The 18,981-nt window shown below is 35.8% G+C and overlaps 1 protein-coding gene across 3 annotated transcripts; it reads right to left on the bottom strand.

Annotated features, from left to right (window-relative positions):
• Nucleotides 1–486: 486 nt before the first annotated feature.
• On the bottom strand, nucleotides 487–10,530 carry LOC110787460 (protein GID8 homolog). Of its 3 annotated transcripts, none has more exons than XM_021992093.2 (7): nucleotides 10,323–10,530; nucleotides 10,018–10,092; nucleotides 9,710–9,869; nucleotides 9,492–9,595; nucleotides 1,705–1,836; nucleotides 1,070–1,226; nucleotides 487–930 (listed from the first exon to the last, which is right to left on the bottom strand). In XM_021992093.2, exons 2-7 carry the CDS (start codon nucleotides 10,066–10,068, stop codon nucleotides 809–811), a joined length of 726 nt encoding a protein of 241 aa, XP_021847785.1. In that variant the 5' UTR covers nucleotides 10,069–10,092; nucleotides 10,323–10,530; the 3' UTR covers nucleotides 487–808. The 3 variants fall into 3 exon arrangements, with proteins under 3 accessions (XP_021847785.1, XP_021847778.1, XP_021847791.1); XM_021992086.2 differs by having other exon boundaries at nucleotides 9,492–9,598; nucleotides 10,323–10,527; XM_021992099.2 differs by having other exon boundaries at nucleotides 9,492–9,598; nucleotides 10,018–10,041; nucleotides 10,323–10,526.
• Between the last annotated feature and the right edge of the window lie 8,451 nt (nucleotides 10,531–18,981).

Genomic DNA, 18,981 nt, shown 5'->3' with positions numbered 1-18,981 from the left:
ATACTGAGTCATCCGTAGTAGATATTGTACATTTGAATTCACCTAAATCTCAAACTTATAGATGAAAATTTTGTGTAGGATTAAGGGAATACTCTTAAAAATTCTTTTCTTTTATTTACACTTCGTACTTTTTTATTTTTTATGTTTCGAAAGGTAGGAAAATTTCATTTCAAATGAAAAAGGCCCAGTTGGAACTTTTTCAGTTTCTGGATGTGTCAACATCAATATATTTTAAAAATACGCAGGAGAATAAAGCCTGATATCAACTCATGAGTACTTTCTATTTTCAAATCGTCACGTGAAGAAGTAAATCAAAACCAGATTAAGAATTTCTTTTGTGATCACAATTTGCAATACTCTCAGATATGATAAACTTAAACGTTTTTAAAGCTGTGAAAGCATGGGATGAATGTCGTAACCGAAATACAAAAGCATGGAATGAATGTCATCAACCAGAAACCGAGCTTCCTATGGAAGTCGAAATCATCAAAGAAACCTATTTGAAAACTATAAATTGCCAAAAATACAATACACAATTGTTAATCAAGTAGTAATTGGAGACTAAACACATAGATCACCCATCACCAACTCTCTTTAATTCCAATTGAACAGCAAGAACTTAAGAAGCACAGACATCAATTAATTAACATCTGTGCAAAGGCTCAAAAGTCACTGAAAAGATTTTTAAGAGAATGGTAAAAAAAATGGTCCTAACTATTAACAGTATGTTTCAGAGTAAAGACTAACTACTGAGTTTTCAAATTACAAGCTTTGAATCTGAGATACAAGCTAGAGGAGGCTAGAACTTTTAAACGGCCGGGTCTTCTAGGTGGGCAGATGTTAAATCGTTAATTCGAGGATAAGCTGCTTTTTCATCTAGTTGATTCTGAGCCCATATCAGCATTTTCAATAAGCTTGGTAGCTTGGGATCTGGTAGTGCAGACAATTGCATGTAATAGGTAAAATAAACAAGCACAATGTACCAAAAATGGAAAAGCAATCACAATATAATGAACATTTCGAATTTGTGAACTCAGAGACAGAGAGATACGAACAAAGTTGAGTTTACCTTTTTCATGACTCTGACTTGTGAGAATGGCTGCATTTACCTCACTGGCTGTCTTCAAACGCTGAGATATGTCCAAAAGCTCCCCAACTGGACAGTTAGAGACGTCTTCAAATGCAAGGAGTGCAACCGTTCTTTCCAACTCTTCTAGGAAGCTTTGCTGTGAGACATCTGATTTAATCAGCACCATAAAAAAAAGGACTATATTGAATATAAACAGAGAGGATGCAAATCTGACATGATGAAAGACGAAAAAACTAGGGATAGTTATTCGAGGCTGATTTTGGCAAGTGGGTGCTATGATGTAGAAGAGAGACATGGGAGAGGAGAAAAAGGAAGCGGCAGGAGAGTTGGGAGATGAGACAAGGAATGAAGCAGAGGATTTTGGCTAGCAGAGGACACGGACAAATGATCCCATACCCTTCACAACCCATCCTCAATACAACTAGTTTGACTCTCTTAAGCAGTGGATGGACTTGGAAAATATTACTCCTCTGCCTTCCCTTCACCCCTGAACTTCTAAGTTTCAGGATTAGGAGTAGCATCAACAGGATATGGCAAAGCAAGAAGAAAAATTCATTCAAATTGTTTGATAGATGAGCAGATAATATAGCAGCTGTAAGGAAACAAAGTGTTACATTTTCTTCACCCCTTGGAGCAAGCTCTTCTTGAGCAAATTCCAGAGCCTCTTCTATCTTTCCATTCCTGATTAGTTCTATCATTCTTTGTTGTTGAAGATGGAAAAACAGCTGCGGGTTTGTATCTAGTATCTGCACAGGAAGTTGTCAAGCAGAGCAGTCAGGTCAACATACAGAAGAATAAAATGATTGTACATAAGCAAGCTTGTGATTTATGAATATATAAGATTTTTGTCAATTAGTTGTTTACAACTATCATGAAACAAACATATATCGGATTTGGAATTGGGAATGTATACTCTACTGCCAGCATCTGTTACCCGGACTCTTCATTTTACCTCAAATATCTGTGTGGCATCCTTGACACATGGTATGGACATTTCGACAATTCATTTGGACCAAAATCATGCAATTTTTTCACAAAATAGCCGTGTCGGACACTTGACACGTACCTGTGTCCGATATGGGTATCCAAGTCCGGGTAACATGGCTGCCAGCCACTAACTCTTCAGTAATCAGCACCACAGTGAGCCTGCTTCGCGGAAAAATAACATACCCAAACATCTATCACTCTACTGCAACAGAGGTACTCATAAACATTTTTACTAAGTTAGAATCTCTCCAAAAATAGTATACTCCGTACTCTTCAATTCACCACCTCTCCTAATAAAAAAATAGAGAGAGAGACAGTCCGCTCTATTTGGGATCTTGTAGAGTGATAAACAACATATACCATTACATTTCATTAGGGTAGGGCTAAATGCATGCTAGCTAAAACAGAAAACTCATGGCCCTAAGTCCTAACCAAATACATGGAGAAAAACATCTAAACCATGCCTTCACCTGTCTCTACTCCCATTTCAAAGACCAAGGTTCCAAGCAAGTGAAATATAAAACTGTACATACATAGATCCTCATTGCACTATCAGCTAAAACATGTAATTGGAAATTAAATGTCCTGCGAGTCATGAAGTGCTTCTGTACTGCCTACTGCTTTCAAGCACTAAAAGGTAATTCAGATAGCACAAAGGGCAGAATAGGGGTGATGATAAGGCTATTCATAAGCTACCTTGGGATTAACCTAGTTAAAACTTAAAACTCAAACCATGCTACCAGCTTGGTTAAAAATCCACTCAAATCGAGCTTGACTCTATCTCGAACTCAAGTCCTCCAGAAGACGAGTAAAGCTACCCTGTCATCAGTGACGTGTGCTATAACCAACAGTCTTTAAGAAACAAAAGACATAGACGTCAAATATGTATATGCTGCAGAAATAGTGATTCTGTACAATTTTCATAAATGGGCACTCATACACAGATTAACATGTGGGGACTTGCCATTAGTAAAAAATTACCCAAGTAAAGCAGAATACTAAGGATAATGTGTCAATCCAATTTGGCAGCAAGAACACGTGAGAGATTCCAACTTTCATTCTGTTGACTCTCCCAATTTAATGACCAAATAGCCCCAGCCTCAAACTTGAAAAGGAGGAAGATTTTAAATAAAAATTAATATGTAGTAATTAGCTTAAACTTCATTTCAAAAAAGAAAACGGCAACTGAAAGGAAAACATTTTTATATCCTTTTCGTTTCTTCTCTTTAACCTTGTTCAGTCTTTGATTATCAACTACTCTGTACTCCATAGATACTCCATATGTTGTTGTATGGTTGCACCAAATAGCTCTAAGTAAAAAGCTTAATAAGTTAATAAGATACCTAAAGTTCCAAACTGAAACCAAACTGGCAGAACTAAATCAGAAAAGTTATAAAAAAAAAAAAAAAGAGGCTTATGTAGTTATATGGTATGCAAGAAACAATGTAAAATTTTATATTGCCAGCCAGAACATGTGAGAGACTCCAATTTTCATTCTGTTGACTCAACCAATTTAATGACCAAATAAGCCCCAACCTCAAACTGGAAAAAGATGAAGATTTTTAAAAATAAGTAACAGTAATAGCTTAAATTTCACTTGAAAAGGAAACGAAACCAGAAAGGAAGATATTCTTATATCCTTTTCGTTTCTTCTCTTTAACCATAAGAGTGGTAGTATTCGAAACATGAAAGAAAACATCTTCATTGTTCAGCCTTTGATTATCAACTACTCCGTGTTCCATAGATATTAATAAGATACTCCGTATTTGTTGTATGGTTGTACAAAATGGCTCAAAGTAAAAATCTTAAAAAGATACCTGAAGTTCCAAATTGAAACCAAAGGAGCCAGAACCAAAACAAAACCCCAAAAAAAAGGCTTAATCGGCATGCAAGAAACAACGTAATCCTAGATATCGAGAATGTCCTTTGAACAAAATTGTATTCTAACTAAGACCTGCTTACAAAGATTGGTCTTTTTTTGAACATTTGAATACAGAAATCCGTCAAAGAAGAGAAGAGACTGATATAAACGTATCACGAATTCTGCAGATATCAAGACATTGTGGGAAGTCAAACCTCTACGAAATTTCCGACACAATGTCTTTAAGCTAACAAATCGATGGGTCAAAACTTCAAGATGGTAAGACAACAGTAGATATGAAGATGTGAAAGTGATCATGGATGGGTCCCGAGCAACACGAAAAGATAGCATTTTGGTGGCTTAAGTGCTAGCTCTTGGAGGAGCTTTAATGGGTTCATAATAAAAATATTTGTCATTGAAGAGGATTACATCCCTGTCATCAAATCAATCAAGACGATATTAAGTTTCTAACCCTGGTAATGGATTGGTAATTCGCAAGGCAGACAAAACAGTCGATTTCATGGCTTATTATGGGCATCAGTGTTCGCAATCCTGGATGTGTTTGACACTAGCAACGTAATTTTGCTTGTCCATTATAAGTGTTTCCCATTAGACTTATCTCCTCAGGTCTAACCTAGATTTCTTTCCTTACCAAAAATCATTATGATTCTGATGACGGAGACAGTGATAACGATGAAAGCGACAATGAAAAATACCCATACATATACCAGAGAGAAAAGGGAGAATCTGAAAGATGAGCTAAAACTACCAAAGAGAATACATGCTACAGGCACATAAAAGTTAGATTAGACCATTGAGAAGGCCATACGGGCTGGAAGCGTAACTTATTGAGCATGCCTAGACATCTACTCCCATAAAACAAACACTTAACATTCATAGATTGATGTGAGGAACAAAATGTGACCAAGACAAGATAAAGGCATCCAACTTACTGTTGTTGAAAAGCAAAAGTACTGACTTGCACGACCCGTCTTGTAACCTTGCTTGCACATACTTTTGTGCTTTAAATGGCTTAGAAGTTAGAACCTTATTTGAGTACATTAAGATCATTATAGATCTTTAAGGATTAAGAGAATACTCCATTCACCATTAATCTCAAGAAAACCATCAAGAAGAACTCCATCCTAGTAACAGTTCCATCTTCTTGAGCAAACAAGGCAAGAATAATTCACTAAATAATCCACTTCGAAATAGCGGTAACATTTCATTGCAATTAACCCCAAATTGTGGATATTGCCCTTTACATACAAGCTTGGCTTCATACACGTGAATAAATGAGCGAAGCTATCTAAACTCCACTTTGTCTTATAAATCCAATGGTCTCCTTTGTGCATTACCTTGTCAACAAGAAGCTATGTATCCAGATTTTTCTCTGAATCCAATCATTTTATACACGAACCTAGAAAGTTTCCGTACAGTTTCAACCTTTTTGCTCTTGTCACAATCAATCTAAAGTATGATGGGATAGGGAGGAGGTTGGAGAAAACCCAATACTGGAAGCCATAAGAGGGAACATTCATTTTGAGTGAATATGGACTTGTTTCGGGCATCACTATAGCCTTCTAATTGGCTTACTTCATCCATATTCCACAGTGCTTCTTCATCCAAACTTTATTAATGGAGCCTTAAATTTCGATGTTTTTTAGGCAAGATGGACTGTCTCATGTCAATAAGAGCTTTACCTTCAAGAACTCTTATTACTAGGAGCTATGTAGGTAGTCCTTCTAACATGAAACTAGTTGCCTTCATGGTGGTTCGGAATATAATGTAGCGTAATTCTAAAGTCAATTGCCAATCAAAAGGTCTTGCACGCACAAGGTGTACCAGGATAACTTTTACCTAGTTTTTTTGTAACTTTTAATATGTTTTGATTATATTATAGAAAACAAAAGTTGATAGATAAAGATTTTAAAGATTAAATGATTAATTTTATACATTATTGGTGATTTTGAAGAAATAGTTTTTATTAAAATGAAAAAAATTTATAACTAACAAAGAGATAACTTTTACATATATAAGGTAACTTTTAAGTATTTTGAGTTAACTTTTACTCCGGTGTACAATATTTATTGTGCACTACTTGTAATAAGAATTTGTGATTGCTAATATGAATCCAGCACTCCATCTAACCATCAAAAGGAAGCTATCATTCCATCGGTAGGATGATATATAAACTGGTAAGAATATAAAAATGGAAGCCCTCAATTGATGACAATTGATATAGGCAACGACATAAAACACAGAAATTTGATGACCTTGTAACCTTAGAATGTTAAATAGAGGGTTGCAAAATTGCAATAAGCTAGAAGACAGACAACCTAAGTTCTTCAGTACCCCAACCCTTATCTTCTCTTCCTCAGCTATTATGTTTTCCATTTTCTCTTTAACTCCCAAAACAAGGAAAAAATATACCTCATGAATTACATATTGGATAAGGGTAGCAGACGGCAGACCGGCCTAATAAAAATTTCAAAGGCCTAGAAGCTTGATTATCAAAATCATTTCAAATCAGATATGGGAAACATCCAGTTTCATGTATGATGAACCCAACATAAATTTCAAATCAACTGTCTCACAATCCTGACCCCTGTACATTCCTCTGGTCCTACTAAGTAATAGCATCTATGTCGTACTTTCTAGAGATGGAATGTATAGCCCTATTGTCCTATCAAATAAAAGCATACAACAAAAACAGCAGCGGTAGCCAGCAGGCAGTCGGACCTGCTTGCAATATACTAAAAGTTAGAGCAACAAGCTTGACCATTGTGGGTAATTGTAGGTTGTTGCTTTACAAAGCTAAGTGGCTTTCAAGAGCTAGTTGCTTTGTAAATTTTCAGTTGGAGCAAAAAACACATGGTGGAGACTGGAGAGAGTGAAGCAAACGCATGCAAACTACTTCACCGTCTGATGCAATTGCTTGGAAGAATAGACTGAAGTTATAAAAGTGGTTCCACCACTACTAATTTTGTTACTTTTTTCATTTGTTATCTGCATACTAACTAATGAAATTGAGAAAAAGAGTATGTGGGACCCACCTAAGCAACATGTGAGATTGTGGCTAACCATTGTAGCTTGGGGAGTTATGGATTTGAAAGCTTATATAGCAAAGAAAGCTACAAATGTTGTGACTTGCTATCGCTGGTGCTCTAAGTCATACTTCCTAAGGACAGATAGCATGCTGATAGATCTCAAGCCTCGTGTCTTAGAAGCCCTGGCACTAGTGCTCATTCCTAGAAAGCCTTGACCCTACCGCTGCTGCCTCATTTGACGTATCACACTTTCTCAATAAAATAATACTCCCTCCATATTTTATCCAGTGATACACTTTGACCGGCATGGAATTTTAGGAGGGTGAGTTGATTTTATTACAATAAGATGGAATTGGGGTAGTAAGTTATTATTTATTGTAAGAAATCGATATTGGGTGAATTATTTATTGTAGTAAAAAGAGGATGTGAGTAAGTGGAGGGACCATAAGAGTGAGAGAAAGATTAATATAATTGGAGGTGGGGGCAATGACATGCCAGAAATAGAAAGTGTATCACTTATCAAAATACGGCCAAATAAGGAAAGTGTATCACCTAATAAAGTACAAAGGGAGTAACAATAACCTGAATATTGAGCAACCATCCTGTTGACATGTCTTCAGACTTCAGCAAATTAAGAGCTAAAGGAATGTGTGATTGGTGGCTAGGTATTGAGCAGCCAGAATTTTTATACTCTACATCCCAGAGAGATAAAACTAAAACCTCTTAAAGTAGAGAAAAGCTGTTTCTACATTTCTACGTTTCTGTTTCCCATGCTACATATTGATATCTGGTAAGGATGGCCCTACGAATATGCACAAGATTAACTTAAACAAATTGATTGATATAACTTATACGGCCATATGAAGCACAAAATGAAAGACCTGATATTACCAGTACTCCAGAGCAGTGTTGCCTGGTTCGCCCCTAACCCCCGCGAACCGCGAACCGGTTCGCCTGTACCAATTCGCGGTTCGCTGGCGATCCAATTCCTATTTTTCACGAACCAAACCAAAACCCTAGTTTTAACGATTGAAGGTCCGGGAAGGCGATAGAATGATAAAATATGTTGGGGCTTTTGTTTGAGAAGGACATACACGTTGATTGCGATCGTCAATTGTTGTTTTTGTTGTTCTTTCTTCTTGCTGAATCTAAGCACCTTAGGAGAGACTGGAACTCTAGATGTCGATGGTGAAGGATGAAGATGATGAATTGTACTTTTTGTTTTTATTTTTTTACTTTGTTTTGCACTTTTTGTTTTATTGATGTCCCATTATTTTATTAAGTTTCTTTTGGCCAATTAACTTCTGCCTTTTTAGTTTTCACGTGACTTTGCTAAGGATTGTGTAATTAGCCAGAATGATTTTTCCTTATCAACTTTAATACTATTATTATTTTTATCGCATATTACACTCCGTACTTTAAAATGTAACTACACAAAAAAAAATTCCATACTTCTCTCGCGAACCTAAAATCAGCTACCTACGAACCGCGAACCCGAATCCGTACCCCGTACCGAAATGAACCACGAACCAGGTAACTTTGCTCCAGAGTCCAGACCTCCGGTACCTCAAATGTTATTAACACAAAAATCTAAAGGGGTGATATTCATTCAAGGAGCCTAAGACACGATCAGTAGAGCATATCAGCCATATAACCCAAGGAACCTCAGGAGAGGACAATAGGTAAGAGAAACACGTTCGAATGACTTATGGAGGTCACTGGGGCCAACTTTATATTGGGGTCACATAAGGGCTAGTTTATGCCTAGTTACAATAATTGGAGAAAAAAAGATGGTCTTTGACAAGCTAGTTAGTCCTACTTGCAACAGTATGTTTATAAGAACGCAAGCTGACAACTGACAAGACCGTAAAAGACCAAGAAGGGTATATCATCTGCAGTCATAGTTGTGCTGCATGTGTATAAACGGTTCAATTTGAACCTCATGAGTAGAACAAACTATAATAATAAGTAGAGGCCAAGGGAAGCCTAGTTGGTGCAGCCATTCAGGCACAAATTGTTGCTACTTGACACTTATTATTCTATTTCTGGTTGGTCAAGAGCTATTTTAGATTGATGAACACCGTCTAGGTAATAGGATGCTTGTTAGGCATAGCAATCCCCTCCTCTGCTCCTAAGGTCCTAAGAAATGACTAATGATAAGTGAAGACTTAATTTGGGCTATCAGTATTTGAGATTTTGAGCTATACTGAACCACTAGGCTACAATTTTAACGTTTAACACTCTCTAGGTCAAAAGCCTCACCAGTAAGGCCTTTCTGGAGCCAAAACACTGGGTGAGTCGAAGGGATGAAGTTGTAAAGAACAGATTTTTACAGCAAAATATTGAATGGACAGGTGGGAAGCATCACACTATCAAGCTCATTAGCATACTTAATTTGAAAAGACGGGATTTTAGAAACAGAAAACCACTACTATTAGTTAGCAAAAAAGAAAACAATACTCTAATCTGATGAACTGCAACTGGTGTGTATAGGTGCACTGACCTCTGGATTTAAATCATTTACTTTCTCAATCGCGTCCTCCACATTCCCACACTGTACAGCCTTCTTAACCGCCATTCGATCCATGATCGTTGCGAGATCTATATCTGCTATTAATCAATAAGGAGACGCAAACTGTAGATTGCCACGACACTAAATAGAACTGAACTACAACATCATAATTTCGTACTGAAATAAATTAAATTACAAAGAAAGGATACGTTCGGTTCCAGACTCCGTACGGAACTTCTCGGCAGCATCAACATAACCCTCGGTGACAAGAAAATTCATCACTAATTTGTTCATATCCTCCTTTCTAATCTTTACATCTTTAAGTTTTTTCTCCCACTCTTCCTTTGTTATAACCTTTTTCGACGTAGCCTGCCCATGATACGATCTTTAACAATCAATCACACTCGAACGCACAATGTATGGTGATTGGTGAAAAACCGAAAAACAACAAAAAGAAAGTGACATAAAACTAATAAAATCACAATAATAAAGTAAATAGATATGATTTGATTATTACCATGGATTCCTGGATATGTGCAAGCTGACGAACAACCCAAAATATTGACATCAGTTACAATACCTTCAAACTTATCTGAAAATCAAAGAACTAATACTACTAATTCTCCTATATATTAATCTGAAAAGCACTAATACGAATATTCTAACTCAATTATGAGCATTTATCATGAAACAATTTAGATACACAACAGTTTTTCGATTTTTTTCCTAATAAGTCCAGGCATTGCGAAAAAAAATCTTGAAAAACTGAAAAAACTGAACCCTAACTCAAAGCCGGGACGAAGAAGGAAGAGAGAGAATTACCTAAGAATGAATAATTCTGGTTCCGATTCCCGGGAGATTCGGCGATATTTCCGATCGATTTCGTCGGCAAAGTTCGATTTGGTTGGAATCTTTTCCGGTCTATCTTCTTATTTGTTTTCTCAAGTTGGAGGTGGTATGTTGATGAAGGAAATTGGAATAGGTGGAACTGGAGAGGACTAGAGGAGTATTTTGCTTCGGACTCTTGGCAATGTCTTTCCGTGACAACTCACAAACTAATCAAGTTCCACCCGTTTGGACAATAAAAAATAAGATTTCTAATTTATTTTTAAATTAGATTTTAGCCCGTGCATTGCACGGATTTTATTAATTTTTGAAGTTAAAAATAAAGTTTCTATTAAAACTGCTATATTTCATATACTCCGTATTAGATTAGATTAGTGTTTGATTTTGAATTGAATTTTATTTTTGATTTTTTTAAAATTATTAAAGTGTTTGATTTTGGAGTTGTATATATTTGTAATTAATTAATTAAAATATCTATGTGGCAACTACCTATTTATCTACGTGGCACTGGACTTTTTTAATTCAAAAATAACTTAGAAATCTTATTTTTCATTGTCCAAAACCATTAGATTTCCTACGTGGCACTCAAATATTGCATTAGTGTTTGACTTTGGGCAAAATTTTATTTTAAATTAGTGTTTGATTTTAGATTAAATTTATTTTAGATTTATTTTTTAATTATTAGAGTATTTGTTTTTGGATGGAGTTGTACATGTTATTAATTAATTAAAATATCTGTGGCACATAATTATTTATCTATGTGGCACTCGAAATTTTTAATTCAAAAATAAATTAGAAATCTTATGATTCATTGGCCGAAACCATTAGTAATCCTACGTGGCGCTCTAATAGTTCAACAAATATGCTTCCTTAATCAAAGAAGTAGCCATTGATAATCAAACTTAAAAGTAAAAGATGTGATTGTGTATGAGTTATGAATTAAACAATACGATTATTTTATAGGATTTAATTAATTATAAATTTGAATATGATTAGAACTTCCAATTTATATCTTGAAGAGTTATAATGCATTAGTATTAGTATGTAACTTTATTATTTGATTAGAATTTTCAATTTATCTAATTTATCTAATTTATCTAATAGGAGTAGTACCTAACAAAAAGTAAGAAAGTAGTTTTTAATTTATCTATCTAATAGGATTTGTCTTTATCTAACTTAAGCTTACACGTCACCCCTTTTCTGCCGTACACTCATATAGTCCTATTCTCTCTGTCGATTTTTTTTTTTTTTTTTTTTTTTTTTTATAATTTTCCTTTACCATGGGATGTTATGTCGCTCATGTGCATGTATCTAATAGGAGTATACGTAGGAAAGCAATAGTAATTAATTGTTAATGATAAAATTCATTATGGCCCTGTTTGGCAATTGGCTGTTGGCTGTTGGCTGTCGGCTGTTTTACTTGGCTGGTTTGACTGGCTGTTCAAGTTGGCTGCTTTTGTTGGCTGTTTGACTATGGATTGGTTACAAATATGTTTGGTAAAATCAGTTGTTGGCTGTTGGCTGTAGCTATGTAAAATGACCTTTAAGGACATTTAATGTCTTTTATTCATTTTTCAATACATACTGTGTATTGTGTACGGAGTAAAACGTAATTACAAATAAATAAATATAAATTAAAAATAAATTACTTTATGCAATAGTATTAATAAATTATTATTTTAATTAATAATTACGGAGTAATAATTAATAACTAATAATAAATAATCAATGATTAATAATTAATAATTAATAATTAATAATTAATAATTAATGATTAATTATTAATTAATTATTCACTTTTAGTTATTAGTCATTAATTAATACTCCGTAATTATTAACTTTTAATTATTAATTATTAATTATTAATTATTAATTATTAATTATTTATTACTAATTATTAATTATTAGTTAATTAGTAAAAAACAAGGACAAAAAAGTAATTTAGATAGTGAAAAGCCAAAAGCCAACTCCAAAAAGCTAGTGTTACTAGCTTTTCATTTTTGGCGAAAAAGCTGGCTTTTCAGTAAGCTAAAAATCCAGTTACCAAACACATTTTTTGGCTGTTTGACCAGATTAAAAAGCCAACAGCCAAAAGCCAACCAAAAAGCCAGCAAAAAGCCATTTGCCAAACAAGGCCTATATGAAAAACGTTAGATTAGATGTAAGTCTTGCACGAATTTTAATAAATTGTTAAGCTAAAATAAACTTTTATATATGTCATTTGCTATATTTATATATTAGATTAGATTATTTTTTATTTTGGATTTTCATTTTAGATTTATTTTTTAATTATTAGAGTGTTGATTTTGGATGAAATTGTATATGCGTAATATTAATAATTAATTAATAAAAATATCTACGTGGCGCCTAATTATTTATCTACGTGGCACTCGACTTTTTTTATTCAAAAAATTTTAAAATATTATTTTTCATTTGGTTAAAGCATTAGATTTCCTACGTGACGCTCTAATAGCTTTGGAATGGTAGTTGGCTATAACTGAGATTGTTAAAGGTGGAGCGCTTGTTCATGATAAAAAAAATTGACCACGACTTTATCAAAGTTTAATATTATTGTTGTAAATCGAATTTGAGTTATTAGGGGAGCGATTATGCTTCTATGATTGTTTATAATTATATTTTTATCATGAATCACAGAATCAGTAGTCTTGGTAGTTGTACACTGAAGAAGTTCTTTTTGCTAATCTCATATTCACATGTTCTTATAAAAAATTCCAGTGTTTTTATCCTTTGGAGTTAATTTTCTTTTGTTTTTCTATATACTACGTATTTTGGTAGACTTGGTTAAACTCTGACCTCAAAATCTTTGTTTGCATTTAAATATATCCATGTGTCATCTAATTAATTATCTATGTGGTACTTGATTTTTTTAATTCAAAAATAAAATAGAAATATTATTTTTCATTGGCCGAAGGCATTAGTAATCCTACGTGGCGCTCTAATATTTCAGCAAAAATGCCTCCTTTATATATATATATATATATATATATATATATATATATATATATATATATATATATATATATATATATATATATATTAGATTAAAAAATACTTTTAAAATTAATAGATTTCGGTCAATGATTAGGTGTCATGTAGATATTATTAATTAGTTAATTACTAATACAACTCTAATGATTAAAAAGTAAATCTAATAAAATAATAAACTTCTTATCCAAATATTATCTCAAATATACTACGTTAATTTGACAGGCTGTTTTGCAAAACAGTAGAGGAAGTGATGTTCATATTGTTGTTAATGGCATTGAGCAGCCAGAACCACCCCTCTTTCTTAGGATGTTCATTAGTCTTGCTCCACTAAAGGATGGGTTTGTAAGAGGTTGTCGGCCTATTATCGGGGTGGATGGGTGTCACTTAAAAGGAGCGTACCCCGGGCAAATCCTTGTGGCAGTTTCAAATGATGGAAATAACAATATTTTTCCATTAGCATGGGCCACTGTGGAGATTGAGAACACGGAGACATGGGAGTGGTTCTTGGAATGTGTAAAGAGCATGTTGAGAAGTGATCAAGGGGATGGCTTAACCTTCATGTCCGACAGACAGAAGGTAACTTTCTGTAGTTTTATGTTTTTCTGCATTTTGTGTACTTTTATTGTTTGAATAAAATAGAAAACTAACACAATGATGGTGATGTGACAGGGTTTGTTGGAAGCCCTACAAACTGTTGTACCTCAAGCTGAGACAAGGTACTGTGTCAGGCATATTTGGGCCAATTTCAAGTTCAATTACACCGGAACAACATTCAAGGAACTATTTTGGGGTGCGGCTAGGGCAACTACTGAAGTGAGTTAAATATATGTTGTTATTGTCATTGTTTTATTTCTGCTATTATGTTGTTGTTGTTGTTGTTATTTTGTTGTTGCTGCTGCTTACTGCATCTTTACTTACTGTTGTTTTTAAATATATGTTGTTGTTTATTCTTGTTCCTTTTTCACTAAGGTGAATTCAGTCCAAAGGTTCAAATAATCGAATGAATGAACTGCCAGAATTTTTTTTATAGATTGTAAGCCTTAATTGGTAGTTACACCATGAATATGTAGCTGATGTTTTGTGTTTTGTTGGGTATTATCAGTTAGACTTTGAGGTGGCAATGGAATGCATTCATTTCCTATCCGAAGATGCACATGAGTACCTAGCCCCGTCATTGGTCTAGACATGCATTCACGCCAAACTGCAAGTCCAACATGCTTTTGAACAACTTGTGTGAGACTTTCAATGCAGTGATCAAAGATGCTAGAGACAAACCTATTCTCACTCAAATGGAATGGTTAAGACGATACATGATGAAAAGGAACAATGACAAGTGGGAGGCAGCAAAGAAAGTTGAAGGGAAGTTCATGCCTTATGTACAAACTGTGTTTGATGGACTAGAGAAGTTAGCTAGGTCATGCATAGTGCAACAATCAAGAGATGATAATTATGAAGTTCAGTTAAAGGGTGATCAATGTGTGGTTGACTTAGAACAAAGGACTTGCAGTTGTTATCAGTGGGAACTAACTGGGATACCTTGTGTGCTTGCTTTTGCTTGTATGCTAGACAAAAGAGTGGATCCGGAGTTGTATGTTCACCCTTATTACTCTAAGGAGACATACCTGTTAGCATATAAGTCTCCTATTAAGCCTATGCCTGGACCTAAACATTGGGAAAAGGTGAACATGAGACAACCACTCCCACCGACATTCAAGGTTCAACCCGGAAGACCCAAAGGAAAGAAGAGAAAGCTTGAAAAGGGAGAAGGAAAATCTCAAGTTGGTGATGAGGCTAAGAAACCAAAGAGGAAGAACCAATGCAAGAATTGTGGTGGATTTGGGCATTATGCCAAGACTTGTAAAATCCCGTCTACAACGGAACCAAGAAAGACAATGACAAATGTTGGTAGACCACCACTGCAAACTCCATGGGTCAAAGAACAAAGGAAGAAAAATGAGGAAAGGATTGCAAGGAAGGTTAGTGCAGATTTCTTGTGTGCTTTTTGTGCCTTTTCTTGTTTATGATCATATTTTAATCAAATATCTTTCTCATTTACACATACTTCTTCTCAAGGGGCGGGGCCAAACAGCATCGCTAACAAGACTTTTCCCCAAGAAGCAGCTAGGCAAGCATCAACAAGTGAAGGAAATAATGCCCTTGGTCCAAGTATGCATTCTATGATAAGTCTAATAAATGCGGTTCAGTATTAATTAACAAGTTAATAAATTCAGTGAGATCAAGTGAGCTGAATGCCTAGCTAGAGGCCGCTTCAGTTCAAGTGGAATTAATGATATTAATCCACAGCTTACTCTTGACTGAACCCGTAGGGTCACACAAATAGTACGTAAACGGATCAAGTATCTAATGGCATTAGATACTCTATCTATGGATATTCGGAATCGACGGATCTTGGTTTCAGTGGGAGCTGAGATCGTCACAAGCAAGAAATGAATACTCCGGAAACGATGATATTGCCGGAAACGGAAATATGGATCGTATCGGAAATATAAATATTATCCAAGTCGTAGATGTTGCCGGAAACGGAAACATGGTACGTATCGGAAAATATTGTCGGAAATGGAAATATTGCCAGAATCGGAAATATTGCCGGAAACGGAAATATTGTCAGAATCGGAAATATTATCGGAATCGGAAAATAATTCCGGAAACGGAAATATTAAATATTTGTTCGAAACGGAAATTAATTCCGGAATCGGAAATGTTAAATATTGTTCGTATCGGAAATGAATTCCGAAATCGGAAATTTAATCGGAAGTGTATCGTACGAATAAGCATCGGACGAGGCCTGCCGGACGAGGGCCCAGCTCGAAGCCAGGCCATCGCCCAGCAAGCCAAACGCGCGCCACAAGCCCAGCCAAGGCAGCGCCCAGGCCTACCGCAAGGCAGGCCTAGCGCGCGCCAAGGCCGCGGCTGCGTGGGCCTCGCTGCGTGGGCTGCTGCTCGCACGCACGCGCATGGGCGGCCCATCGTGGCTGCCGTGTGTGTGTGTGAGTTTGTGTTCATGCACGATTCCTAAAACATGCAGAGTTCGGTTAATGATTAAATTCCTAATTCTATTTGATAAATTAATTAATTAGAGTTCTTGTAGGATTCTAAGTTTAATTAATTCGTATCCTAATAGGATTCCAATTCTCTTTCCATACCCCTATAAATATGTGGCCTGGGTTCATAATTTATAACGAGTTTTAAAAGTATTCAAAGTGAGTTTTTGAGAGAAAAATTCAGCCACATTCCTTGCTCAAAAGTGCCGAAAATTCTAGTACCTTAAGGGCGATTCTAGTTGGTCAATCTTAAGGCGGATCCGGACGTGCTGTGGACTATCTACGGAGGGACGACACTTGGAGTCCTAAAGACTTGTTCTTGCTCGGTTCGGGCGCAGCTAGGGAGGGCACGCAACAAAGAGTATGCATCTAAATTATGCTATATGATTATGTGTAAATAATATGTATTCCTGGGTTAATGGTTGTTTCCGCATGATTTATGTAATATCATATGTATCATAACCTAACAGTGGTATCACGAGCCCCTTATTATTTTCATAATCTAAATTGCATGAACATGGTTAAATATTACAAATTTGCAAGAATTAAAAGGGGTGATTAATTTTCGTAATTGTTAATTAAATGCAAATTGCGTTTATTTAATTATACGTACGCAGTTTTTCGGCAGTTTCTTCGTTACTCATCCAAATCGAGTGATTTTTGTGTCAATTTCGCATGTAAAAGGCATTCTAAAATTTTGACAAAAATAACATTTTTCTGCCGAACCCAGAATTCTCAAATTCGAAGCCTAACTATGACTTTTCGAAGGTTTTAGTTTTTCGAATGCAAAATTTCGTAAATTTAAGATGTTAAATTAAATATTTGCGTTTCTTGTTGATAAATCTTGAATTTTTGATTGACCTACTGTATATGTTTAACAAGTTTGAATGCCTAGCCTTGTTAATTATGCAATCTAATTTGTAATTATGATTAATTTGTTGAAAATTAGAATAATTTAGAATTAATTTGATTTTCATAATTAATTATAATTTAATTAGAAACCTATGATTAAAAACCACCATAAAAATTGTAAATTTATGATAAATTTTAAATTTTTATGACCTAGGCTTGAATCCATAATAATCGGAAATCAATTGAATAATAAATTTTCGATTTTTCGCCCTAAAATTATGAAATTAATATTATTTATTAATTTGTCATTAATTTTAAATATAAATTTTATATTTTTATGCGATTCGTTCATATAACTTGCACGCACAAAGCAATGGACGCTTCGTGTTACCCTTAAGGGGTGTTGTATAGTGCGGGCATGCGACGACGAGCAAGGGAGCTCGTCGCCCGTGCGGCACCAATGCAATGAGCAAGGCATGGTGCACGAGCACAAGGCAGCAGCCCTGCCTTGTGTCGTGGGCCACGAGCTATGAACAAATGGGCATGGGCGAGAGGCAAGCCAAGGCAGTCGCGTCTGGGCAGCAAGCGAGCTGCGCCACAACGCGCACTGCCTCGCGCAAGAGCGCGCAGCGAGCGCAAGCTCGCGTGCCACGAGCGCTGCGCCCAGCGTTGATCGCGCGCGATGGCTCGCGCGCACAACGAGCGATGTCGCGCGCACAGCGAGCGATGGCTCGCACGCACAGCGAGCGATGGCTCGCGCGCACAGCGAGCGATGGCTCGCGCGCACAGCGAGCGATGGCTCGCGCGCACAGCGAGCGATGGCTCGCGCGCACAGCGAGCAATGGCTCGCGCGCACAGCGGGCTATGGAGCGCGCGCAGCGAGCGCTGGCGAGCGCGCACTGCGAGCGATGGCTCGCGTGCGACGAGCGCTGGCGCGCGCGCAGCGAGCACCACAGCGTGCGATGGCTTGCGATGGGAGATGCAGCAGCTATGCGACGAGCGCATGGGCTGCGCGCACATGGCCAGCAATGGCTGTGTGCGTGCGGCCCATGGGCGTGCAATGCGTAGGGTGTTTGCGTTACGATTAGATCGTTTTGAATGTTTAATTTGAAAATTTCAGTTCACGTAATTTTAATTAATTTTAAAATTAATAATTTAAATTATTTTCCTGGATTTTAATTTTGAATATTGTAATTATAATAAATTTTATTTATTCTAATTATTTTACTAAAATTAAAATCATGAATTAATTTAAATAACGACTGAAATTAAATTAAACTTTTTGGATTCAATTATAAATTTATATGAGCTTTAAATTTTAATTAAATTTGTATGTTTCCGGTTAGACTAGAAATACATTTTTATGTTTAAAATTAGTAAAGCATATGAATTTATTGGTTTAAGTGGGAGCGCTTTTTAGTCATAAACTCTTGATTAGGTCTACAAATCCTTAAGGTTAAAACAACTTGATTAGAATTAATAAGGACTGAATAATTGGTAGATTATTGGTGCCCTTGATTAATTGCTGCAAATGTTTACGTGATGCATAATGTGTTTTACTAACCAGCTATGTGGGCCATTCATGATAATGAATGGGTGAATGGTATATATTGTATATGTACTGTTTTGCAGGTTATAAAGTGACTAGTATGGCCCAAATAGGATAGAAAATATGGTCTGCGAACCATCAAATAGTTGTAATTAGTTATAGC

Source organism: Spinacia oleracea, chromosome 6, assembly GCF_020520425.1.
Source record: "Spinacia oleracea cultivar Varoflay chromosome 6, BTI_SOV_V1, whole genome shotgun sequence".
Classification (NCBI taxonomy): Eukaryota; Viridiplantae; Streptophyta; class Magnoliopsida; order Caryophyllales; family Amaranthaceae; genus Spinacia; species Spinacia oleracea.
This window is presented reverse-complemented; position numbering and strand designations above follow the sequence as displayed.

What these genes read in the sequence shown, in the direction of transcription:
- LOC110787460 (XM_021992086.2), bottom strand. Translation starts at nt 10,068, where the DNA reads ATGTCAATATTTTGGGTTGTTCGTCAGCTTGCACATATCCAGGAATCC. An exon ending in CACATATCCAGGAATCCATG is followed by an intron (nt 9,870 to 10,017) that starts GTAATAATCAAA and finishes TATCATGGGCAG; the next exon opens with GCTACGTCGAAAAAGGTTAT. An exon ending in AAGTCAGAGTCATGAAAAAG is followed by an intron (nt 931 to 1,069) that starts GTAAACTCAACT and finishes CTGCACTACCAG; the next exon opens with ATCCCAAGCTACCAAGCTTA.